This window comes from Corvus hawaiiensis, chromosome 4, assembly GCF_020740725.1.
Source record: "Corvus hawaiiensis isolate bCorHaw1 chromosome 4, bCorHaw1.pri.cur, whole genome shotgun sequence".
Classification (NCBI taxonomy): Eukaryota; Metazoa; Chordata; class Aves; order Passeriformes; family Corvidae; genus Corvus; species Corvus hawaiiensis.
In genome coordinates, this window is record NC_063216.1 from 65,652,301 (window position 1) to 65,670,682 (window position 18,382).

Genomic DNA, 18,382 nt, shown 5'->3' on the forward strand with positions numbered 1-18,382 from the left:
CAGATTAGCTTATAAATTTGTTATTGGCCAGATGGCCATCATGCACCTTGGGAAACAAATTGCCCACCTTGGATGTTGAATGCCTGCAGCCAAGAGTTTGCAAGCAGTTGGCTCTGGTAATTCACAGAATGAAGGGAAAGAGAAAAATCCCTCCATCTCCTTGCCTAGAGTTTGTCAGCAACTAACTGCAGTGAATACTCAGATGCAAGACCCAAAGATGAGGGAAGAGGAGGTCACCAAACCCCATGCAGATGGGGCTGCTGGCCACCTGCTTCTTGCTCTCGTCCCACGCCTGCAGCTGGTAGATGCCCCATTGATGTAGCAGCTGTAGCCCCATCCACCCTGAAGCACAGTGACCACCCCGTCTATGCCCATGCTTTTCCTGGCCTGAGCTCTGGATGCTTCCAGAAGTTTATGATTATTACTGGATACTGATGAGCTTCTTTTTTCCCCCAGTTGCCTGATCAGTGGGAAAAAGCTGTGATCAGTGTCTCGCGCCCAGGCAAGATCCCCACAGGTAGCCGGTGTGGCAACACAGTTCCTGATGACGATAATCAAGTGGTCTCACTGTCACCTGGATCCAGGTTGGTATAACTGGATGGGCAAAAGGAGAGGAAAGGAAAAAAAACCATTTAAAAATTGAAATAGAAAAATGTCACATTTTCAGTTTGCTGTAGCCTCTATGAAAATAGGTGAAAATTAATTTCCAGTGGGTTATAAAAACATTCAGTGGTGTGTCTGTAGAATCAAAGCTTTTTTAAGTTTATTCTCATTTTCTGAGATGGTTTGTTCACTGAGTAAAGGGAGGGGGAGGTGTTTGCACAGCCTGTCAGTGAACACTGGTTTGGCTCTTTACCTTGTCGATAGCCTTTTCCAGTTCCGACTTGCACAACCCTCCAAACTGCCTCTCTCACATCACAGCTTTTGTTCGGTTGGGTCTTGGCTGCTTTCCGTTATCTTGATTGCTTTATGGGGCACCTGAAATGCTTTATGGTGCCGTATGTTTGAAGTAAGGATTGTTTCCTGTTCCTCACTCAGATATGTTGTTCTCCCACGGCCTGTGTGCTTCGAGAAGGGGCTGAATTACACCATCCGCTTGGAGCTGCCCCAGTACTCCTCGGTGGACATGGAGACAGAGAACCCATACACACTCATTGACTCTGTGAGCAGAATTTATTCCAGGGAGGCTCTTAAAATCCTGAAAGTTTGCATCTCCTCTGGCGTGTGTCTGTGTAAATTCAAAGTAGTATTTTGCAGTGTTGTTCCTTGCAGCTGAAGCCAGATTTCAACTGAACAATGTAAAGCAATATAGGTTTCTTCAAAAGTTCCTCAAAGTATGTGAGTTCTTTTTTTGCTAAGAGGCTTTTGAGGTGTTTTACAGAACTGCAGCTAATCCACAGACCTGTAGTTTCTTTGGGGAAGCTAATATGTGTCATGTAGGTCATGAATATCAATGTCAGTGTCAATCTTTTTCTTCAGAATGTATAGAATTTGGTAGATTTGGTTAGAATTTGTCAGATACCCAGAAGTATTCCACCAAAACTAGCAAAATACTGTCATTTCCCTTCCAAATTCTGTCTGGCTGTTTGTTTTTTAGCCAAAAAAAGGTTAGAAACTGGGATAATACTGAATTTTCACGATTTTGGTGGAAGATATTTATAAGTAGTGACACTTTGTCATTGTAAAATTGTTTTGTAGCTTGTTCTCATGCCATACTGCAAATCGTTGGACATATTCACAGTGGGAAGCTCAGGCGAAGACGTGGTCATGAACAGTGCTTGGGAAACTTTCCAAAGATACCGGTGTTTGGAAAACAGCAGGAGTGTTGTGAAAACTCCCATGACAGATGTCTGCAAGAACATAATATTCAGCATTTCTGCACTACTGCATGAGACTGCTTTATGTACGTAACCATCTACCTGTAGGGCAAACCATGCCTGGGAGCTGGATGGCACTTGCAGGCAGAGCAGTTTGCATGGGGAAGGTGTGTCTGTGGGATGAGGCAGGGGATTCATGTCCTGTGCCACAGTGCTCACTCTTTCCAATGTTTTTCTCTGCTCAGCATGCCAGTGTGACCCCCAGGGCTCTCTGAGTTCAGTGTGCGACCCCAATGGAGGACAGTGCCAGTGTCGTCCCAATGTTGTTGGAAGACAGTGTGACAGATGTGCCCCTGGCACCTTTGGGTTTGGGCCGAGTGGATGCCGACGTATGTTAAACCCTTGGCTCTGGGCTGTGCTGTGGTTGGGACCCTGAGTTTATGGCTTGTCGTGGAAACTCAGCCCCTCTCCTGCTCTCCTTACAGCGTGCGAGTGCCACATCCGAGGCTCTTACAACGCCTTCTGCGACATGGAGACGGGCCAGTGCCACTGCTTCCCCGGGGTGTATGGGCGGCAATGCGACCGCTGCCTGCCCAGCTTCTGGGGCTTCCCCAGCTGCCAGCCCTGCCACTGCAATGGCCACGCTGACGACTGCAACCCCTACACCGGGGAGTGCCTGAGCTGCCGCGACCACACAGCCGGACACAACTGCGAGAGGTATGGCATGTGTGCCTTTTCCCTGGCCCCTCTCCTTCCCCACAGCAGGGTGGGTGCAGCAGCTGCAGGTGCTAGTGCTCAGGTGGGTGTGAAGCCACAGCGAAAGTTCCTGGGCCCTGGGAATCAGAGCAGGGCTTGTGGTCCTGGAAAACGATGGGAGTGGGGATCCCCTCTTCCCTGCCTGCAGCCTTGCACCTCACAGCAGTACCTGTGTAAGTGACCCAGAGCACGTTGCAGGACCCCAGACCTTTAGCGAGCCATTGCAAGCCTTCTGAGAGGCCTTGCAGTGGCAGGGCTGACATCCATCCGTGGGTCTCCTGCTCTTACACCGGTGTAAACCAGACAAATTTGTGTCTGTGGACACAGCTGCTAGGAGTGTGAGTGGTAAGGGACAGCCATGAGGATGTTTCTGCCCTTTGGTTCTTCACAGTGGTAGAAAATCTGAGCATGGTTACAGCAAGGCTGCAGTGTGTTTCCCTGTATGCTGTGTACCCTCTTGTGCAGATGCCAGGCTGGCTACTATGGAGACCCCATCCTGGGATCAGGTGACCATTGCCGCCCCTGCCCTTGCCCTGATGGCCCCGAGAGTGGACGCCAGTTTGCCAGTGGCTGTTACCAGGATCCAGTTACACTGCAAGTCGTGTGTGTCTGTAGCGTGGGATACATAGGTACTTGGTGGGAGTATGGAGGGGTGGCTGGTTGGGTTGAACCTCTCAGGGAGAAGGGTATGTGTGTGTATATAGGTTAGATGTGACCACAGCACCAGCATCAGTGGGTTGTTGCTGGGGGCTTGCCTCACCTGGAAGGTGGCAGGGCAGAGTGACTTGTGCAGGTGATGCCAGCGCCAACACGAACCTCATCTCCAGCAGCGTGGTGAAGGATGACCAGTGGTCAGCAAAGGGTGGACAGGACAGCACTGGATGAGCAGCATGCCTTGGGGCCCTGGGTGGTACCATCCGTGCTCTGCAGCAAGTTGCCGTGGTCTCACCAAGTGCAGTCTCTGTTTCTTTAAACGTGATCCAGTTAATGCCCCCCACTAATGGTCTTCATTGCCTTGCTGGTTACGGGGCTGCGCACTAGCACTAGTGCTGGCAATTCCCACTGTGCCTGTTTGTTCAAACAGGCAGTCGATGTGATGAATGTGCGTCTGGCTTCTTTGGGAGCCCCGATGAGGTTGGCGGCGCCTGCCAGCCGTGCCAGTGCAACAACAACATCGACACCACTGACCCAGAGGCCTGTGACAAGAGGAGCGGAGCGTGCGTGAAGTGCCTGTATCACACCGAGGGTGAAAACTGCCACCTCTGCAGGCAGGGCTACTACGGGAGCGCCCTGCAGCAGGACTGCAGAAGTGAGTGGGGGACACGGCTGCAGCCCTTGCACCAGCCTTGTCGGGGGCAGCAGCAGACACCTGAACACTTTTTACCTGGGAGCATTTGGGGTGGAGGGAAAACCTTATTACTTCCAGCTGGAGTTGCCTGCAGCTGCCCTGCAGGTGGGTGGGGCTCCTGGCTGGGAGGGGGTCCTCTACATTTTAGAGGGAGGACAGAGACATTTGCTGAAAAGAGGAGGATTTTGCAGGAGGGCAGCTTTTAACCCTCTTGATAGAGGTCTCTGTTTATCCCTTCTCCAGAGATAAGGTGGTGGGGGGAGGGTTTAGCTTTTGTTTACAGCAGCTCCCTACAGGTGTGCACAGGCAGTGGGAATGAGGGCCATGACAGGAGGCTGAAGTTGGTGGTGGGGAGGCAGAGCTACCTCTCCTGCAGCATCAGGCACAGCCCAGCAGGACAGGCAGGTCACTGAGTAGGAGAGCTCGCCATCAGCCAGTTGGCAACTTCAAGCGGATCTGCCACCGTAGCTGACTGACAAGGGTTGGGCAGACCTGGGCTTTGGTTGTACAGAGGGAGGAAAAGAGAAGAGCAGGGAGGGCTGGGCTGCTTGAATGAGGAACTCCTGTGGCCTTGTGTGAGGTGGCCAGCCTCAGACATTATGAGGACTCTTGGGCAGTGCTGGGTGTCATTCAGTGTTGGGTCAGTCAGGCCTGGCCGCTGGCATATGCCCACACCTCTGCAGACTCGGAGAATAAACTAGATATGAAGTCATGGCAGTCTGGTAGCAGGAGGGCAGGTTGACATGGAGGTGCCATGCTCTTTTCTTCAGAGTGCGTCTGCAACTACCTGGGCACTGTCCGGGAGGACTGCGAGGGCTCGGAGAGCTGCCGGTGTGAGGCGGCCACGGGGCAGTGCCGGTGCCTCCCAAACGTGGTGGGGCAGACCTGTGACCGCTGTGCCCCGCACACGTGGCGGCTGGCCAGCGGCACCGGCTGCGAGCAGTGCGACTGCGACCCTGCGCGCTCCCTCGGCCCAGCCTGCAACGAGGTGAGGGAGCACGGGCATGTGCCCAAGGTTTGGCCTCTGCTCTGGTGCAGTGCTGAGCTGCTGAGGAGTGCACATCTCCTGATGGGTCTGTTTTTTGGTTTTGGCAGTTCACAGGGCAGTGCCACTGCATGCCAGGCTTTGGAGGCCGGACCTGCCGGGAGTGCCAGGAACTCTTCTGGGGCGACCCAGCTGTGGAGTGCTTAGGTGAGTCCAGCCCTGGTGCCTGCTCCACCTGCTCCTTTTGGAAATGTCTGTGTGGCTGAGCACACCATCACACCCTGGTTCACTAGGACACCCCTGGCAGGAGCAGCCCACTTGAGCCTTGGAAAAGAGGGAGGAAGGCATGGTGGGGTCTGCCCTGGGGTTTTGGTGCCTTTTGGGATGGGACGTGAGGCAGGAGGTCAGCCCTGTGCTTGTCTGTGTTTTTCTTGTCTGACCTGTATTTAGAAACAAACCTCTCTGTTTAGAAGCAACTCTTCCTTAAGGGTAAGGTTGCTATGCTGTCAGGTAAGCCAGCATGATAAGAAAACATATCACAAGCATTTGAGTTTGAGAATTGGTCTGGAAACCAGTTCCCTTTGCCTTTCAGTTGTATGTAGCTGAAGACCACTGTCTCTTGTGTCTTCTTACAGAGACTTGCCCTGAATAAATAAGGTTTTTTGTTTAGTAGGAGACTTTCCTTATATTTCACATGAAAATAAAGGAGAAAGCAGAGACCATGCAGTGGGTTAGCCATAGCTACATGCTGCGAAACAGAGCACTGTGGAGTAGGTTGTTTAGAAAACTGGATGGCCTCTGTCCTTTCATTATAAACAAGTCTGTTCATTAGCTGGAAAAGAATCTTCAAACATTGTCCAGACCAGAACAAACTTATATCTCTGATCTGTTCAAATAGGAGCCTTTGCCAAGAGGGTTTGCAATAGATGAAGGTATTTTTTCCTGCAGGGAGGAATGTGCTTGCTGTGGTCTTTAATCAATCCCTTACAATAGAGATACCTTAGAGCCCATTATCTTGGTAGATAGTCAAGTCACAGCTACTTAGTTACTGCAGCAGATGAAAGGACTAGGGAATTGTCCTAGTTCCTGAGTACATATTGGGTTTCTTGGGGAAAAGGCTGCCTTTCGAGAGGCTGTGTGTGTTCTGACGTGGTAAGGGGTGTGCTGACCCTGCTGGCTCCAGGGCAGGGATTGTCTCTTGGTATCGGTTGTCTCCATCAGGGTTTATTGATGGAGTCCATCTGCATACCGTATCAGCAGGATTTTGCAGCATACCAGCATTTCTGGTCTCTCTTGGAGTTTTCTGCTGTCTTTTGAACATGTGAAAACCTGTTCTAATGTTTCTGAAGTAAAAAGAGAATATATTCTTCAGAGCCCATCTTTACCGTGCAAGATCTACACTCCCCTTCCAGCCTGCCATCCCTTCTGTGCCCTAGTGATAGAGGAGCCTCACTCAGCTGGAAACACAGATTTTCCTTCATGATTACATCCAGCAGGAGGTCTCTGGCAGGTGGGGAGAGCTGCTGCCCAGGGCTGAGCAGTGGCAGTCTGCGGCGTGATGCTCTGGACAGGCTCCAAGCGTGGAACACATCCAGCTGGGTGGTGCTGCAGACTCTCCCTGGTGTGGTGGGGTCAGTGCCTCTTGCCTGTCTCCTGTCTTTCCTTGGCAAGGAGACAATTGACTTCTCGGCCCTCATTTAGCCCCGGGGAGTGAGTGGTGATGTTCAGGCTGGCAGACGTGCAGCTGCTGCGTGGGCAGGTAGCAGTTCTCAGGGGTAAGCGGGTTGCAGGCGAGCTGGAAAACCGTGCCGTTTAAGGAGCTGCTGAGCAGTGTCCCTGGAAAATAGCTGAGATCTGGCTTGCAGCCAAAGTGAAGCTGGAACTGAGACAAGGCTTTGTCACAAAGATGTCTGCTCCAGTTGCAGGGGAACACTTGGGCTCCTGGCCATGCCGTTTGCCACCTGGTGTGTTCTGGCTGGCCCAAGCAGCCAGTATGGCCACATTTTGTGCTGCATTCAGGAGCAAAATAGAAACCAGTCTGGTTGGGGAAGAGCGAAAACTCTGAACCATGTGAGTGTGGATACAGTCTTCACTGAGTTGATGTAGAGGTGTGGACATCAGTCCCAGTGACTCCAGGGTGGGATCCTTCACTCTCTAGGGCGAGTGGCTTCTGCTCAAGGTTGGAAACCGCAGGGTGAATCAATTACGCCAAGGACAGTGATGTGTGACCTCTTCACAAGAGGTGTTCAGGTTGTTGGCATCAAGAAACACAAGTTCCTGATGAGAAGTGGGGACCACACCGCTCACGTTGCTTTGACAACCTTTAAAATTCTAAAAAAACCCAAGCGCCTGCAAATAACCTCTGGACACAGCTGTGTGGAGATGTACAAAATGGCCCATGTAGGACAGGCTGCAGCTCCCCATGGGTTCTCAGGCACTTGCAGCAGCAGTAAACTGTGGATGTGGCCCAGGGTCCCAGTACACTCCACTGGAAACCAGGCTCTAGGGCACTCTTCCCTGCCATCCCCATTGCCAGCTGCTGCCTGTGACTTCTTTTCTAGAAACCTTGGTAATATCAGAGATGGTGAAGCAGGAGCTGGGGAAGGCAGGGTTTTGTACGTGCTCTGAGTGCTTTGATTTACAGTCTGTGCCCCCTGCGGTGGCAAGTGTTACCTGATGTCTCCTCTGTGCGTGTCCACAGATATCACACTGGCACCACACTGCTGGGGCAAGCTGAGGTGGGTGCCTGTATTTGGACAGCATCTTGAACCCACAGCACTGGGTGCACTTCAGCACCCACAAATGTCCATGGGGCATCACACACCACAGAGAGCCTGTAGGCTGGGTTTTCGGAGACAGCTTATTCCCCATGCTTTGAAAAAGCACAACATTCTCTCACTGAACTTGTCATAATGCCTGAAACAAGCACAGCAGAAGCATAGAGGATGGGGAAGAGCCCAGCATTTCTCTCTTGGCCTCATGCAGGTCCCTAGGAGGATTAGAGTGAGCAGGAGCTGTGCTGTGAGCACTGCTCCGGGGGCAGTGCTAGCCCCTTGGCAGGGCTCTTCTGCCATTGCTCCAGCCACGAGCTGTCTGCAGCTCCCCATGAGCCTGTGTGTGAACGCGTGTTTGTGTGCATAAAAATCCTTCCTGAGGTAGTAAATAATAGCACTACAGAGTTCATCAAATGCAGGCCTCTGAGGCATTCTGCTGGAGCTTTTCCAAAGCCTGGCAACTACAGTGCAGGACTCGGCATGCCGAGTTCTGCGCCAGCCTCAACCCGCAAAGCGCGTCTGCAGCAGAAGGCTCCAGGCTCCTGGGAAGCCTGAGATGTGGAGTGGCTGCATATGCAGCTCAAACAATGCCCTTGCACAGTAGATACTTGAAGTTTATGTTTCATCTAATATGAAGGAGATGGCAATTTTACTGGCATTACTGTTTCAATAAATTGAACAAACAGACCAGAGTGCAGTTAGTAGGAGGTACTGTGTGAGATTGGAAGTTAGGTGGTGTTGCTATAGCCCCTTCAGAAGCATATCAATGTCAATATCTTTCTGTGTTGGACACAATTATCAAATCCTATAGCAAAACCACAGATTTTAATTGAACTACGAGCAAAAGGAAGTAATGTTTTTCATCAAATACACACTGCATACATTGACAAAATGTTGTTTTTCTCAGTTTTTAGTCTTTATGTGGCTGGTGCAGAAACAACTGTTTGCTGCAAATTACCCTATTGCCATTTAAGAAAAAGTTTTATAGTCTTAAATTTTAACATCTGGGTCTTAAACTAGTCACAGGCCGCTTTTATAGGCGGCGTTTCTGGTGTTGAGAGAAGACTACCTGGTGTCTCGTTTCCTTCTGTGAGAAGTGTCTAAAGGAAGTCAGACAAATTCTATACTAAAGAAAATACAATTTTCACTTTGAGTTTCATAATTTTAATTGACCTAGGGTCATAAAATATTGTAATGTGTATTGATTGTTTCTGGAAGGCTATCCTTTTGGCACAGTCTGCTAGCATGTTAAGATGTAGCACAACTCCACTATTTTAGGCTGGGATCTTATCTTAACATTCCTACTGAAAATCACAATACTGACGAGTTAGCACTATGCTTGCAGGGCAACTTGAATCAATAGCTGATTATTCAGAAGAAATTTTCTAGCTCTGCAAAACTTTCAACCTTACAAATTGCTGAATGGTTTTCTTATCACGGTGCCTCACTACCACTGGGAAATGATGCCAGGAAATCATGTCTGAACAAAACCTGTGTGTTTTTTCTGCAGAGGAGTTAAACATTTGATGCTCGCTGCCCTCAGTCTCAAGCAGTAAAGGAAATATTTCTGGAAAAATTATTCCTCTTTGGTATAGGGTGATGTACAACACTTGTTTGTTCCTGGCATCCTCCAGGAAGGAATTGAACACTGATACTGGCCCATTCAATATCCATTCTATCACCTCTGCTGTAGTATCAAGTGCTCTGACACACATGAGTTTAAATTAAGGGAGGTGCAAATGTGCTGCATATTGAATTACCGTAGTTTAAATAGAAGTGAGTTCTAAATATTTAAAATCAGAGGGAAAGGTAGCAGATCTGCCAGAGCAGGTGAAAGATAAAGCAATTCATAGATCCTTGTGAGTTTAAAGCAAACCTCTCAAGCTAGTAATTTGCTTCTTTTGGATTTCTCCTCTTAGGATTGTACAAGACTGCATTTGATTTGTTACTTCTATCTTTAGGATTAGGAAAAAGGAGGAGGAGAAATACACTGATGAAGGTGATACAGAAATTACACATGGATACTCAGTGCTTGCATGCACATATGTGCACATGCATTTATGAACAGATACTGCTACAATCCTTTATACTCACAATCTGCTAATCAGCAGATCCTGACTGAAGAATTTGGCTAAAACTTTTGCTGTCAAAAATATGATTTCACTGAAGTTGAAGTATGCCACAAAAGAATTGCTGATTGAGTTACACGCTCAATTAAAGAAAACAATACGCCCAGTTCCAAAATGACATTTCAAAACAGAAACCTATTGTTTAATTTACTAAATGCTCCTTTGAAAACCCTTACATCTTGGGCCAGTGATTTCAAAAGACTTCTTTTCCTCCACTGTGTTTTCCATGGGAGGTACTGCAATGTCCTGCTCTGCTTACAGATTTGAAGCCTGTCTGACACTGACCTTCAATGCAAGCAGCCGTGTGTCCACTGACTTGCAGCCCTTCACCTTGGCCTTGGGCCATCTGTCTGCATGAAGGGAGAGTGATCAACCATTTGTCTTGAGGGCATTTCCAACTCAAAGTGGTCAAGGCATCCATAAACTCAACATCTACGATTTTGCAGTACAAAATGAACTACTTTGCCAATTTCTTGTCATGTAAGCATGGGGAAGCCACATAAAAGGAGTTTACAGGACTTAGTCTTTCCCTACACCACATATACTATGATAAATAGAGTATAAAGCTGTTGGTAGCTACTGAGCCATATCTGAAACACTTCTGCATCCCTAGCCATGCCTATGTGTTTCTTGTTCTTGAAAAAGTTTGGATTAACCAGGCATATGCGAACACTGGATGTGTTGTAGCTACTCAGGTTTTACATCAGACTTAGGAGTGTGCTGGTTGGGGCCAAAATCTCTGAGTGAAGCAATACTTTGCAGATGGTGTCTGAGTTAGCCTGTTTAGGTACAGCAGAAGCAAAACTCCTGTAACAGCAGTCTTAGTCCTGGACAGCATTTGAGTTACACCATGGCCACAGGAATAGTTGGACATAACAAAGGAGGTGTTGGAGGAACAAGAACTCTACTCTGGCTAGAAGTGATGCTTTGGTCAAACACAATACTGGGCATGATGTGCTGGATCATTCTGACATGGTGTTTGCTCTGTTTCTAGCAGGTGATAGGAATCAAGGTATCTCTGGTATTCACATCCCAGTTCATTGGCAGTCACAATTGAATGTCACAGGAATCCTTTTGGTGCATGTGCACCCACCATCATGAATGATGGATGCATAACTCAGGTGGTCTTCCATGAGCTATTTGCCAGTCCTGTGCCAGTCTTTTCTGGTCTGTGCCAGCTTGGAGGTCCTCCTTTCCTTTCACATATATCCTGCCACTGTCACTATGCCTTTGTCCCTTTAGGATGAAGTTGTGCCCTTCAGTCAAAGAGACTGAAGCCAGCAGGTTCTTGGCAGGCAGGCACTGCCTGAGGCAGAGGTGAAAGCTGGCACTGAGCTATTTGCCTGGTGGCCTGCAATGTTCAAGGTGCTCCTCACTGCCTAGAAGGCTTTATATGATCTTGGCTTGGGCTTGCTTTCTTTCTCTTGAGAACTGGCCACAATCAAAGTGAATGGAGGGTTTGATCCTCATCATGCTATAAAGGGAGGGTGGTGTCTTCAGTGTCTTCAGTGTCTTCAGTGTCTTCAGTGTCTTCAGTGGCCTTGGACATGCTTCTTGCTGGGATGTAAAAGGCCTGGTGGTGGTGTCCAGGGCACAAAATACAGGACTCATCCACTAGAGGTGTTAGAGATGGTTAGAGTTTGAAAGCTGGTGTGGTCCAGTGTATGGTTAATCTCTTGGGAGGATCATGAAGAAAAGGAAGAGCAAGTATGAAACCAGCACTTTTGAAAGCCATTTTATATACATTTCATTCAGGGGACTGAGGTAATTCAAAGCCAGGATTGCCTGCTTCTGGGCTTGATAGAAAATCCTAAAATGGAGAAATAACCCACAGTAATGTTTCCAGTTGCCTTGTACAGTTTTCTCACAGTCCTGCAAAGCTCGGTTTGGGAGTTTGGTAGGACTGGAAACGTGATGATTCTTCCAACTGTTGTGCTGCATTTAGAATAAATTACTTCTTTGCTCTTATCATCCCCTCACAGGCAGCTGCAGAGTTTGGGTTTTCACTTAGCAAACAAGTTAGTACCTAAATTCTTTTCTCTTCTTCCCTAGCATTTTCTGGTTCCAGAGATTTTGGAATCCACTTTGCCGTGTAAAGGTTACTAAAGCCATGTCATCTGCTTTTCCCGAATATGCAGGTATTCAGGAGTAGAATTACCAGTGTGGGGTTAGGTTGGTTTTTTTTTTGCATTAAGCCTTTTAAATCCACAAGTAAATATAGTGATCTGATTTGCCAGCAGCAAGTATTCATGTAACTTGATCAGACCTCAGGATCTTTGAGAAAAACCACATGCCATTTAGCTTCTTTCTATACAGAGGAATTTGGACAATTCATCATTATACCAAGGGCCTTATTAGTTGACAGAAGGGTTAACTGACCTTCAAACAGGAACTCAACGGTTTGCCTGCAGGGAACATATTCCATGGTGAGTTGACTACTTAAGCACTTTCGATGTAAAGTAAAAACAATCTCTTGTGTCAGGGTATAATTCAAAGAACAAAGGACCATTTTGCTCAATTGTGCAGGCAGCAGAAGTTATTTTTGTCTCTTGCCTATCATATTCACATTGCACAAGAAAGTCGTTTTGTGGAGGAGTGATTTGTTCTGATGAGGCTCTTCGTGTAACTTTTGAACTGAAGACCACCACTGTGTTCTGGCATTGAAGCAAACAATGTCCAGTCTTGAAAACGGCTTTGTGTTTTGCCCTGTTTTCAAGGGGGCATTTGCTTTGGGTGTTTGAATTGATTTATGGGCCTTTTTGAGCCATTTACCTCCTTTGAGAACGCCTGGTAAATGGATGTGTAAGTGAGGGGTTTTATCAGGTATGCCAGTTCTTTTCCTGTTTAGGGAACATGTGCTTGACCTGCTTCGGGTGCACTCTGCTATAATGGTAGGTAGATGATGTGCATATTTTCAAAGCCTGTCTTTTTGTTGTTTGCTGCTGTCTCTTTATTAAAAGCTTTGCATGTTGGTGGTGTCCTCTGCTGCTGCTGGCTCCTGTGTAATTAAGGAGGTCAAGTGGCAGCATGGAAATGCTTCTCCTGATAGCATTATTGCATACAAAGCATGTCTGTGCTTTCAGCAGTGACAGTGCATCACTAAGTTAATTGAGTAACTTCTCTCTGTGGTGGGTTAGTGCCAAAGAAGTGCATTTCAGGAAGGAGTGAATACTAACTCCCAAGTTGGTGCTTGAAGTGTGAAATAATTTATATATATATATATACACACATCTGTTAAATGTCCTCATTCCCACTTGAGGGTGACAAACAGCATGTAGGCTCTTGGTCGTTAAGACCTCAGGCAGGGCTGCCCATGACCACATTCTTTGTTCTATTCCACTTGTCACTGCCAGATCTTTTCTGATTTTCTGTATACCCAAAATGTCAGCCCAGTGCCAGACTCCTCAATGTGTGTTGTGAATGTTTTCCCACTGTCTGTGGCAGGAGCATGTTCTGAGCCTGTACCTCTGCCTAGAAGATCTCACAAGGGCTTTTGCTCCATAGATTTGTCCTGTTCTTGGAACTCAGTTGACTGTTACTCCTGTGCTGGAGGAGACAGTAAATGGTTGTTCCTAAATCAATTTTCCTTTTTCACTCATGGTTTGCTCTTAAACCCTCTGCTATCTATGTGCCTGCCTGCCATTTCTTTTCCTGTCCCGAGAGCCTTGCTCTACTCACTCTTCATTGCAGGAGTGAAACTGGGATCTTTGTTTTCTCTTGCTATCCAGTTGACATCTGAACATTGCCACAAGTGGTGTCCATCCCTGCTTCATTATTGTTCCTATTTCTGAGATATGCAAATCCTGGTCTCCCCTAGAGTTATTTCCCTATCTCTCTCCTCTTTCTCACTCACACTTGCTTCCCCCATACACAAGCGATACATCCATAATTAGCTTTTTATAATTCAGACACTGACTATGTCTGTATTCATTTCGCCACTTTATTATAACTGATTTTTTTTCCACCCTGCCAATATCACAGTCATTTCCCTCTCCATGGCCTTCACATGTGCCTTTTTCTCCTCCCAGCATGCGATTGCAACCCTCATGGCATCCAGACCCCACAGTGCGACCGTGCCACTGGGCAGTGCATCTGCAGTGAAGGGGTGGAAGGGCTGCACTGTGACAAGTGCTCCCGGGGCTACTCAGGCTTCTTCCCCGACTGTGTGCCGTGCCACCAGTGCTTTGCCCTCTGGGACGTGATCATCAGCGAGCTGGCTAATAGGACCCAGCAGTTCTTGGACAGGGCTAATACGCTCAAAATCACTGGAGTCACTGGCCCATACCAGCAGACGCTCAACACGCTGGAGGAGAAGCTCACGGAAATTAAAACCATCGTCGCTCAAAATCCAGCAGCCGAGCCCCTGAAGAACATTGGGAATCTCTTCGAGGAAGCAGAGTGAGTACACTTGTAGTTACATGGATGAGTCTGTCATGGGAAGGAGTGGGAGTTCCAGTGAGCTGAGATTTACTTGAGTGACTGATGTCCCCATGCTGGGCTGAGGGCGCTCTGGCTCCGCTCCTCTGGCTGGGCAAGGATGCTGTGCTCCTGGGCTGCTGGAGCACCTCGCCGTGCTCAGCACTGGCAGTGAGTGTCCATCCCGGGAGCGAGCAGAAACCTGGCCGGGGCAGGCAGGAGCAGCGCAGCTGCCACGTGCTGGGCTGGGGTTGTCCTGCCCCCCCTGCTCTTCAGGCAGCTAATTACCACAGAGCCACTCATGCTTGCCTTGCGCTGCCCCGGGGCAAAGGACAAACACAGCTATTATGTGAGAGAATAAAGAGTGGGAGAGATTAAATTCCTGGATTTCCGCATGTAGCTGATGAGTTGGAAACTTGGGCTCCTTTCTGAACTCTGAGCACGTGTGGGGGGAAAGCATCAGATTTATAACAGGGATTGTTTCCATTTTTCTCAGGGTGGAAGCCTTGTATTTTTTTTTTTTAGGGCTAAGCATACAAAAGATGGTAGTCTAGTGATGGGGCAGTCTAACATTAAGTAGGATTACAGAGGCTTTCTAGCCCTGTCTGCAACTGCTCCAGCTTGCTTGTGCATTGTAAAGGGAACTGCACAAAGCAAAGGGCCGAGGATTAAACCACGAATGTCTCAATTAGGAATAGTTTGTGTCCTACAGCTCCCATCCCTCCTGCTGGAGAGCTGGGGATTGCTGCTGCTTTTGGGCTCTGTGTGTATTAAGGGAGGCCAGAGCAGCTGAGGAGCTGCTTTTCCCTAACATACCTTATGTGTATCTGTTCTTGCTCCTCTCTGGCTGTATTGAAAAGTACTGGGCTTTGGAGGAGTCCTGGCAAACAGCAGGCTATTGGGCTATTGAGAGAGATGTAAATTGATCTTAGATCTTAAATACTGCCTTGATTCTTTTAGAATGAGGAAATGCTGGGCTTGATGAGATCACCATGGATGGGAGTAGCTTCCTATGCCCACTTCTGTTCCACAGCAGCCTTGACATGTAATATTCAGTTGCTTTTCCTTTTAGGGTTATCCCACTAGCTAAAGCCTGCTCCATGGCTCACTGAGTGAATGCTTAGAGCAGGAGGTTTTCCTTCATAGCCCTGGTGAGGAGGGATCTTTACAGAGAGTTTAAGGAATCCACTGTGTTAAAACTAAGCCTCCCCCCTTCCTGCTTCCTGAAGTTCAGATCTGTCCGATGAGCTCGTAGTAATCAAAACTACATTTGAGCTGTGTGGGATGGGAAGCAAATTATGTATGGATCATAGTAGTCAACTCTGACCTATGCAGTTGCCATGATACAAGAGCATTACACCAGTCCTCTGGAATCTGCCTCCAGTTAATCTTACACAAAGCAGCTGTTCTCTGAGCGATTTGGTGCTTTGGGTTTTCAAATGTGCTGTAGATTAAAAAGTAGTTTTGTGTAATAAAGGAAACAAAACAGTATTGAAGGTAGGCATGTTGTTACAAATCACTTGGAGCTCCACTGAGGGAGGACAGGTCCTGCCATGGGAGAAGATGGGTACATCTCTAGCCACCACTCTTCAGTGACATATGAGACATATGACCCTTCCTTCTCCCCTTGTTGAGTCCTGTGCCTGTTTTTCAGAAAGCTGACAGCAGATGTTACAGTTAAGATAGCTGACATAGAAGAAAACTTATCAGCCTTAGCAGCAAAGAGCAATAGCACAGACACTGACCTGAGCGCGCTGGAGACAGATGCCAAAAGTCTTGACCACGTCGTGAAAGAACTTGCAGAGCAGCTAGAGTTCATCAAGATCTCTGATGTTCGGGGTAAGTGTCACAGGGAGAGGGAGAAGGCAGCAGGATGTCCAAAGATTTAATTAGTGCATGGGTTTAAGTACCAGATTAATCTTCTAACTTGCAGTAAAACAGTTCCTCAGGGACAGGTTCTTCTGTGCATTAGCAGAGTTGCTGATGCAGCAGGAATTTTTGCCCCCTCACCCTGTCTCTTCCTCTGCACATTGCAATGCTGGCTCAAATTCTTGGGGCACAGAATCATCTTAAGGTGTTGTGCTACCATCATTGTAGATGAGACACAACAGCAGAAAGTGCACCACAGACTTCAAAGTACACTTGGACATCCCCCTTGCTCCCCTCAGTCTGTAAAATTGCTGTTTCTGGTTGAAAAAAGAGAGCTCATGGTAAAGGGCCCAGTTCTTCTGAGCCACCCAAGCCTTGCATGTCCATTGGCACACTGAAATGGGCCAAGAATCAAAATTTGCTGGAGAAAGAGGAATGTCACCAAGTTATTTGGAAAGCTGACTTCAAAGAAAGTATTTTTCTAATTTTTCTTACAAATTTCCTGGTTTGCAGGAAGTCTGAGATTGTTTCCAGTGAACATGGGATATTGCAGAGTGAGGCGAGTAGTATGTACAACAGGGGAGTCCCTGACTTTTGGCATTCTGCAAAGGAAAGCTACCCCAAGGTGCAGAGTATAGCCACCCCCATAGAGTCCCTCACACCCACACAAGGCCTTTCCAGGAGTTGTCCAAAATCAACAGTTCCATAAATCAGCATCTTTCATCAAGTAGTTGTTTCTTAGGAAGGCTCTAACCAGTTTCCAAGCAGTGACTCCATAAGCCAGACATCCCAGGACAAGTAACAAGAATTAATGGGATGAGGGAATCCTTAGAAGACAGACTGTTCCCCTAAAAACCCTAAAAGGCCATATCTCCTTTTGCCCTTTGGGCAAGCAGAATTCAGTCACTAGGGTCAGAGAAAGGCTTAACTTCAAAGTCCAGCTTGACACACCAAGCAAAAAAGCAACCTTTTTTTCTACAACAGGCTGAATTCTGTCATCCTTGCAATGGCACTGAACGCAGCTTCCAAGGCCAGCGTTTCATTTAATGTGATGTATCGCTAACCCCGATGTGTCATCTACTAACATCTATAATACACATTACTAACATCTATAATATACATTATTTCGGGTTACTTAACAGAGTTCTCATCAGCTCCCTCTGATTTCTGCAGGAGCCTTGGATAGTATCACCAAGTATTTCCAGATGTCCCTGGAGGCAGAGGAGAGGGTCAATGCCTCCACTGTTCATCTCGATAGCGCCGTGGAGCTGTCAGCACAAACGCGGCAGGAAGTGGAAGACTTAATCAATGAGAAGGAGGCTCAGTTCAGGGCTAAACAAGAGGAGCAGTCGCGCCTTCTGGATGAACTCGCTGGCAAGCTGCAGAGCCTGGATCTCTCCGAGGTGGCTGAGAAGGTACACGGCTGAGAATCGCTGGGGTAGAACCCACAGCAGAACCAGAGCTGGGTTTGTGACGAAGCAGCAGGCGGGGAGGAAGCGGAGGGCGAGACAGTGTGAGATAGGCAGTTGGCTCATGAAAAATGCGCCTTGCTTGGTTGAGCAACCCCCCGGTTTTATGGGCTAGAACTGGGCTGTTTAAGTGGTGGGCTCTGAGACTACTGGCTTTCAAAGACCAGCCTTTCATGTTGGTCTTCCTCCTACTCTTCCCAGCCCCAGCAGAGCACCTGTTTTTGCATCACCCCTGTCCTAACCTAATGTTCTTTTCTAGGGATGGAGTTCCCACGTGCAGAAAAGTGTGACAAATCTGCTGGGCTGAGAGCCATCCTCTTAAGCCTATCTCGAGTTCAGTGCTTGCTTTCCCTAGCTCCCCTCTTCCCTTCTGCAGCTCTGTAGGGTACGCTCTGTACCTGTACAGCGCCTGGCCATGCAGCGCTTCTGCTCACCCCAGCAGGTCTCAGCATCACCCCAAGCTCATCCTCCTGCTCCAGACAAAGCAGAATTTACAGGGAGCTGAAGTCAAAAGGGCATTTTCTCTGTTGAGAGTGCCTGCTCATCTGTAAATATGATTAAGGGTGGCTTTTTCTTGGGAGAGGCTGGGTGTTCCCTCAGTTTCTCTTTGAAGTTGGCCAGCTGCATTCAGTGAACAATCCCTGAACAACCCCGGGTGAAGGCAGGCTGCAGGACACTGCTCATTAACTCCCCTGGGCAGGCCAGGCCTGTGGTAGGAGTGAATTTTCACACACTGATTGTCCCTTGTCCTTTACAACTAGTCATCCCTCCCACTCCCTCAGCCCTCCTTTTTTCTCTGGAGGGAAGAAAGAGGCATCT

The 18,382-nt window shown here is 48.0% G+C and overlaps 1 protein-coding gene across 1 annotated transcript in view; it reads left to right on the plus strand.

Annotated features, from left to right (window-relative positions):
* The window catches only part of LAMB1 (laminin subunit beta 1), a 42,117-nt gene that overhangs the window by 17,513 nt on the left and 6,222 nt on the right, over positions 1–18,382 (plus strand). The window contains exons 15-26 of the mRNA XM_048300519.1: positions 457–584; positions 1,039–1,162; positions 1,699–1,903; positions 2,063–2,206; positions 2,303–2,534; positions 3,039–3,202; positions 3,658–3,882; positions 4,692–4,909; positions 5,017–5,113; positions 13,838–14,207; positions 15,880–16,064; positions 17,268–17,509. Coding sequence (XP_048156476.1) covers positions 457–584; positions 1,039–1,162; positions 1,699–1,903; positions 2,063–2,206; positions 2,303–2,534; positions 3,039–3,202; positions 3,658–3,882; positions 4,692–4,909; positions 5,017–5,113; positions 13,838–14,207; positions 15,880–16,064; positions 17,268–17,509 — 2,334 coding nt within the window. The remainder of the gene's footprint in view (positions 1–456; positions 585–1,038; positions 1,163–1,698; positions 1,904–2,062; positions 2,207–2,302; positions 2,535–3,038; positions 3,203–3,657; positions 3,883–4,691; positions 4,910–5,016; positions 5,114–13,837; positions 14,208–15,879; positions 16,065–17,267; positions 17,510–18,382) is intronic.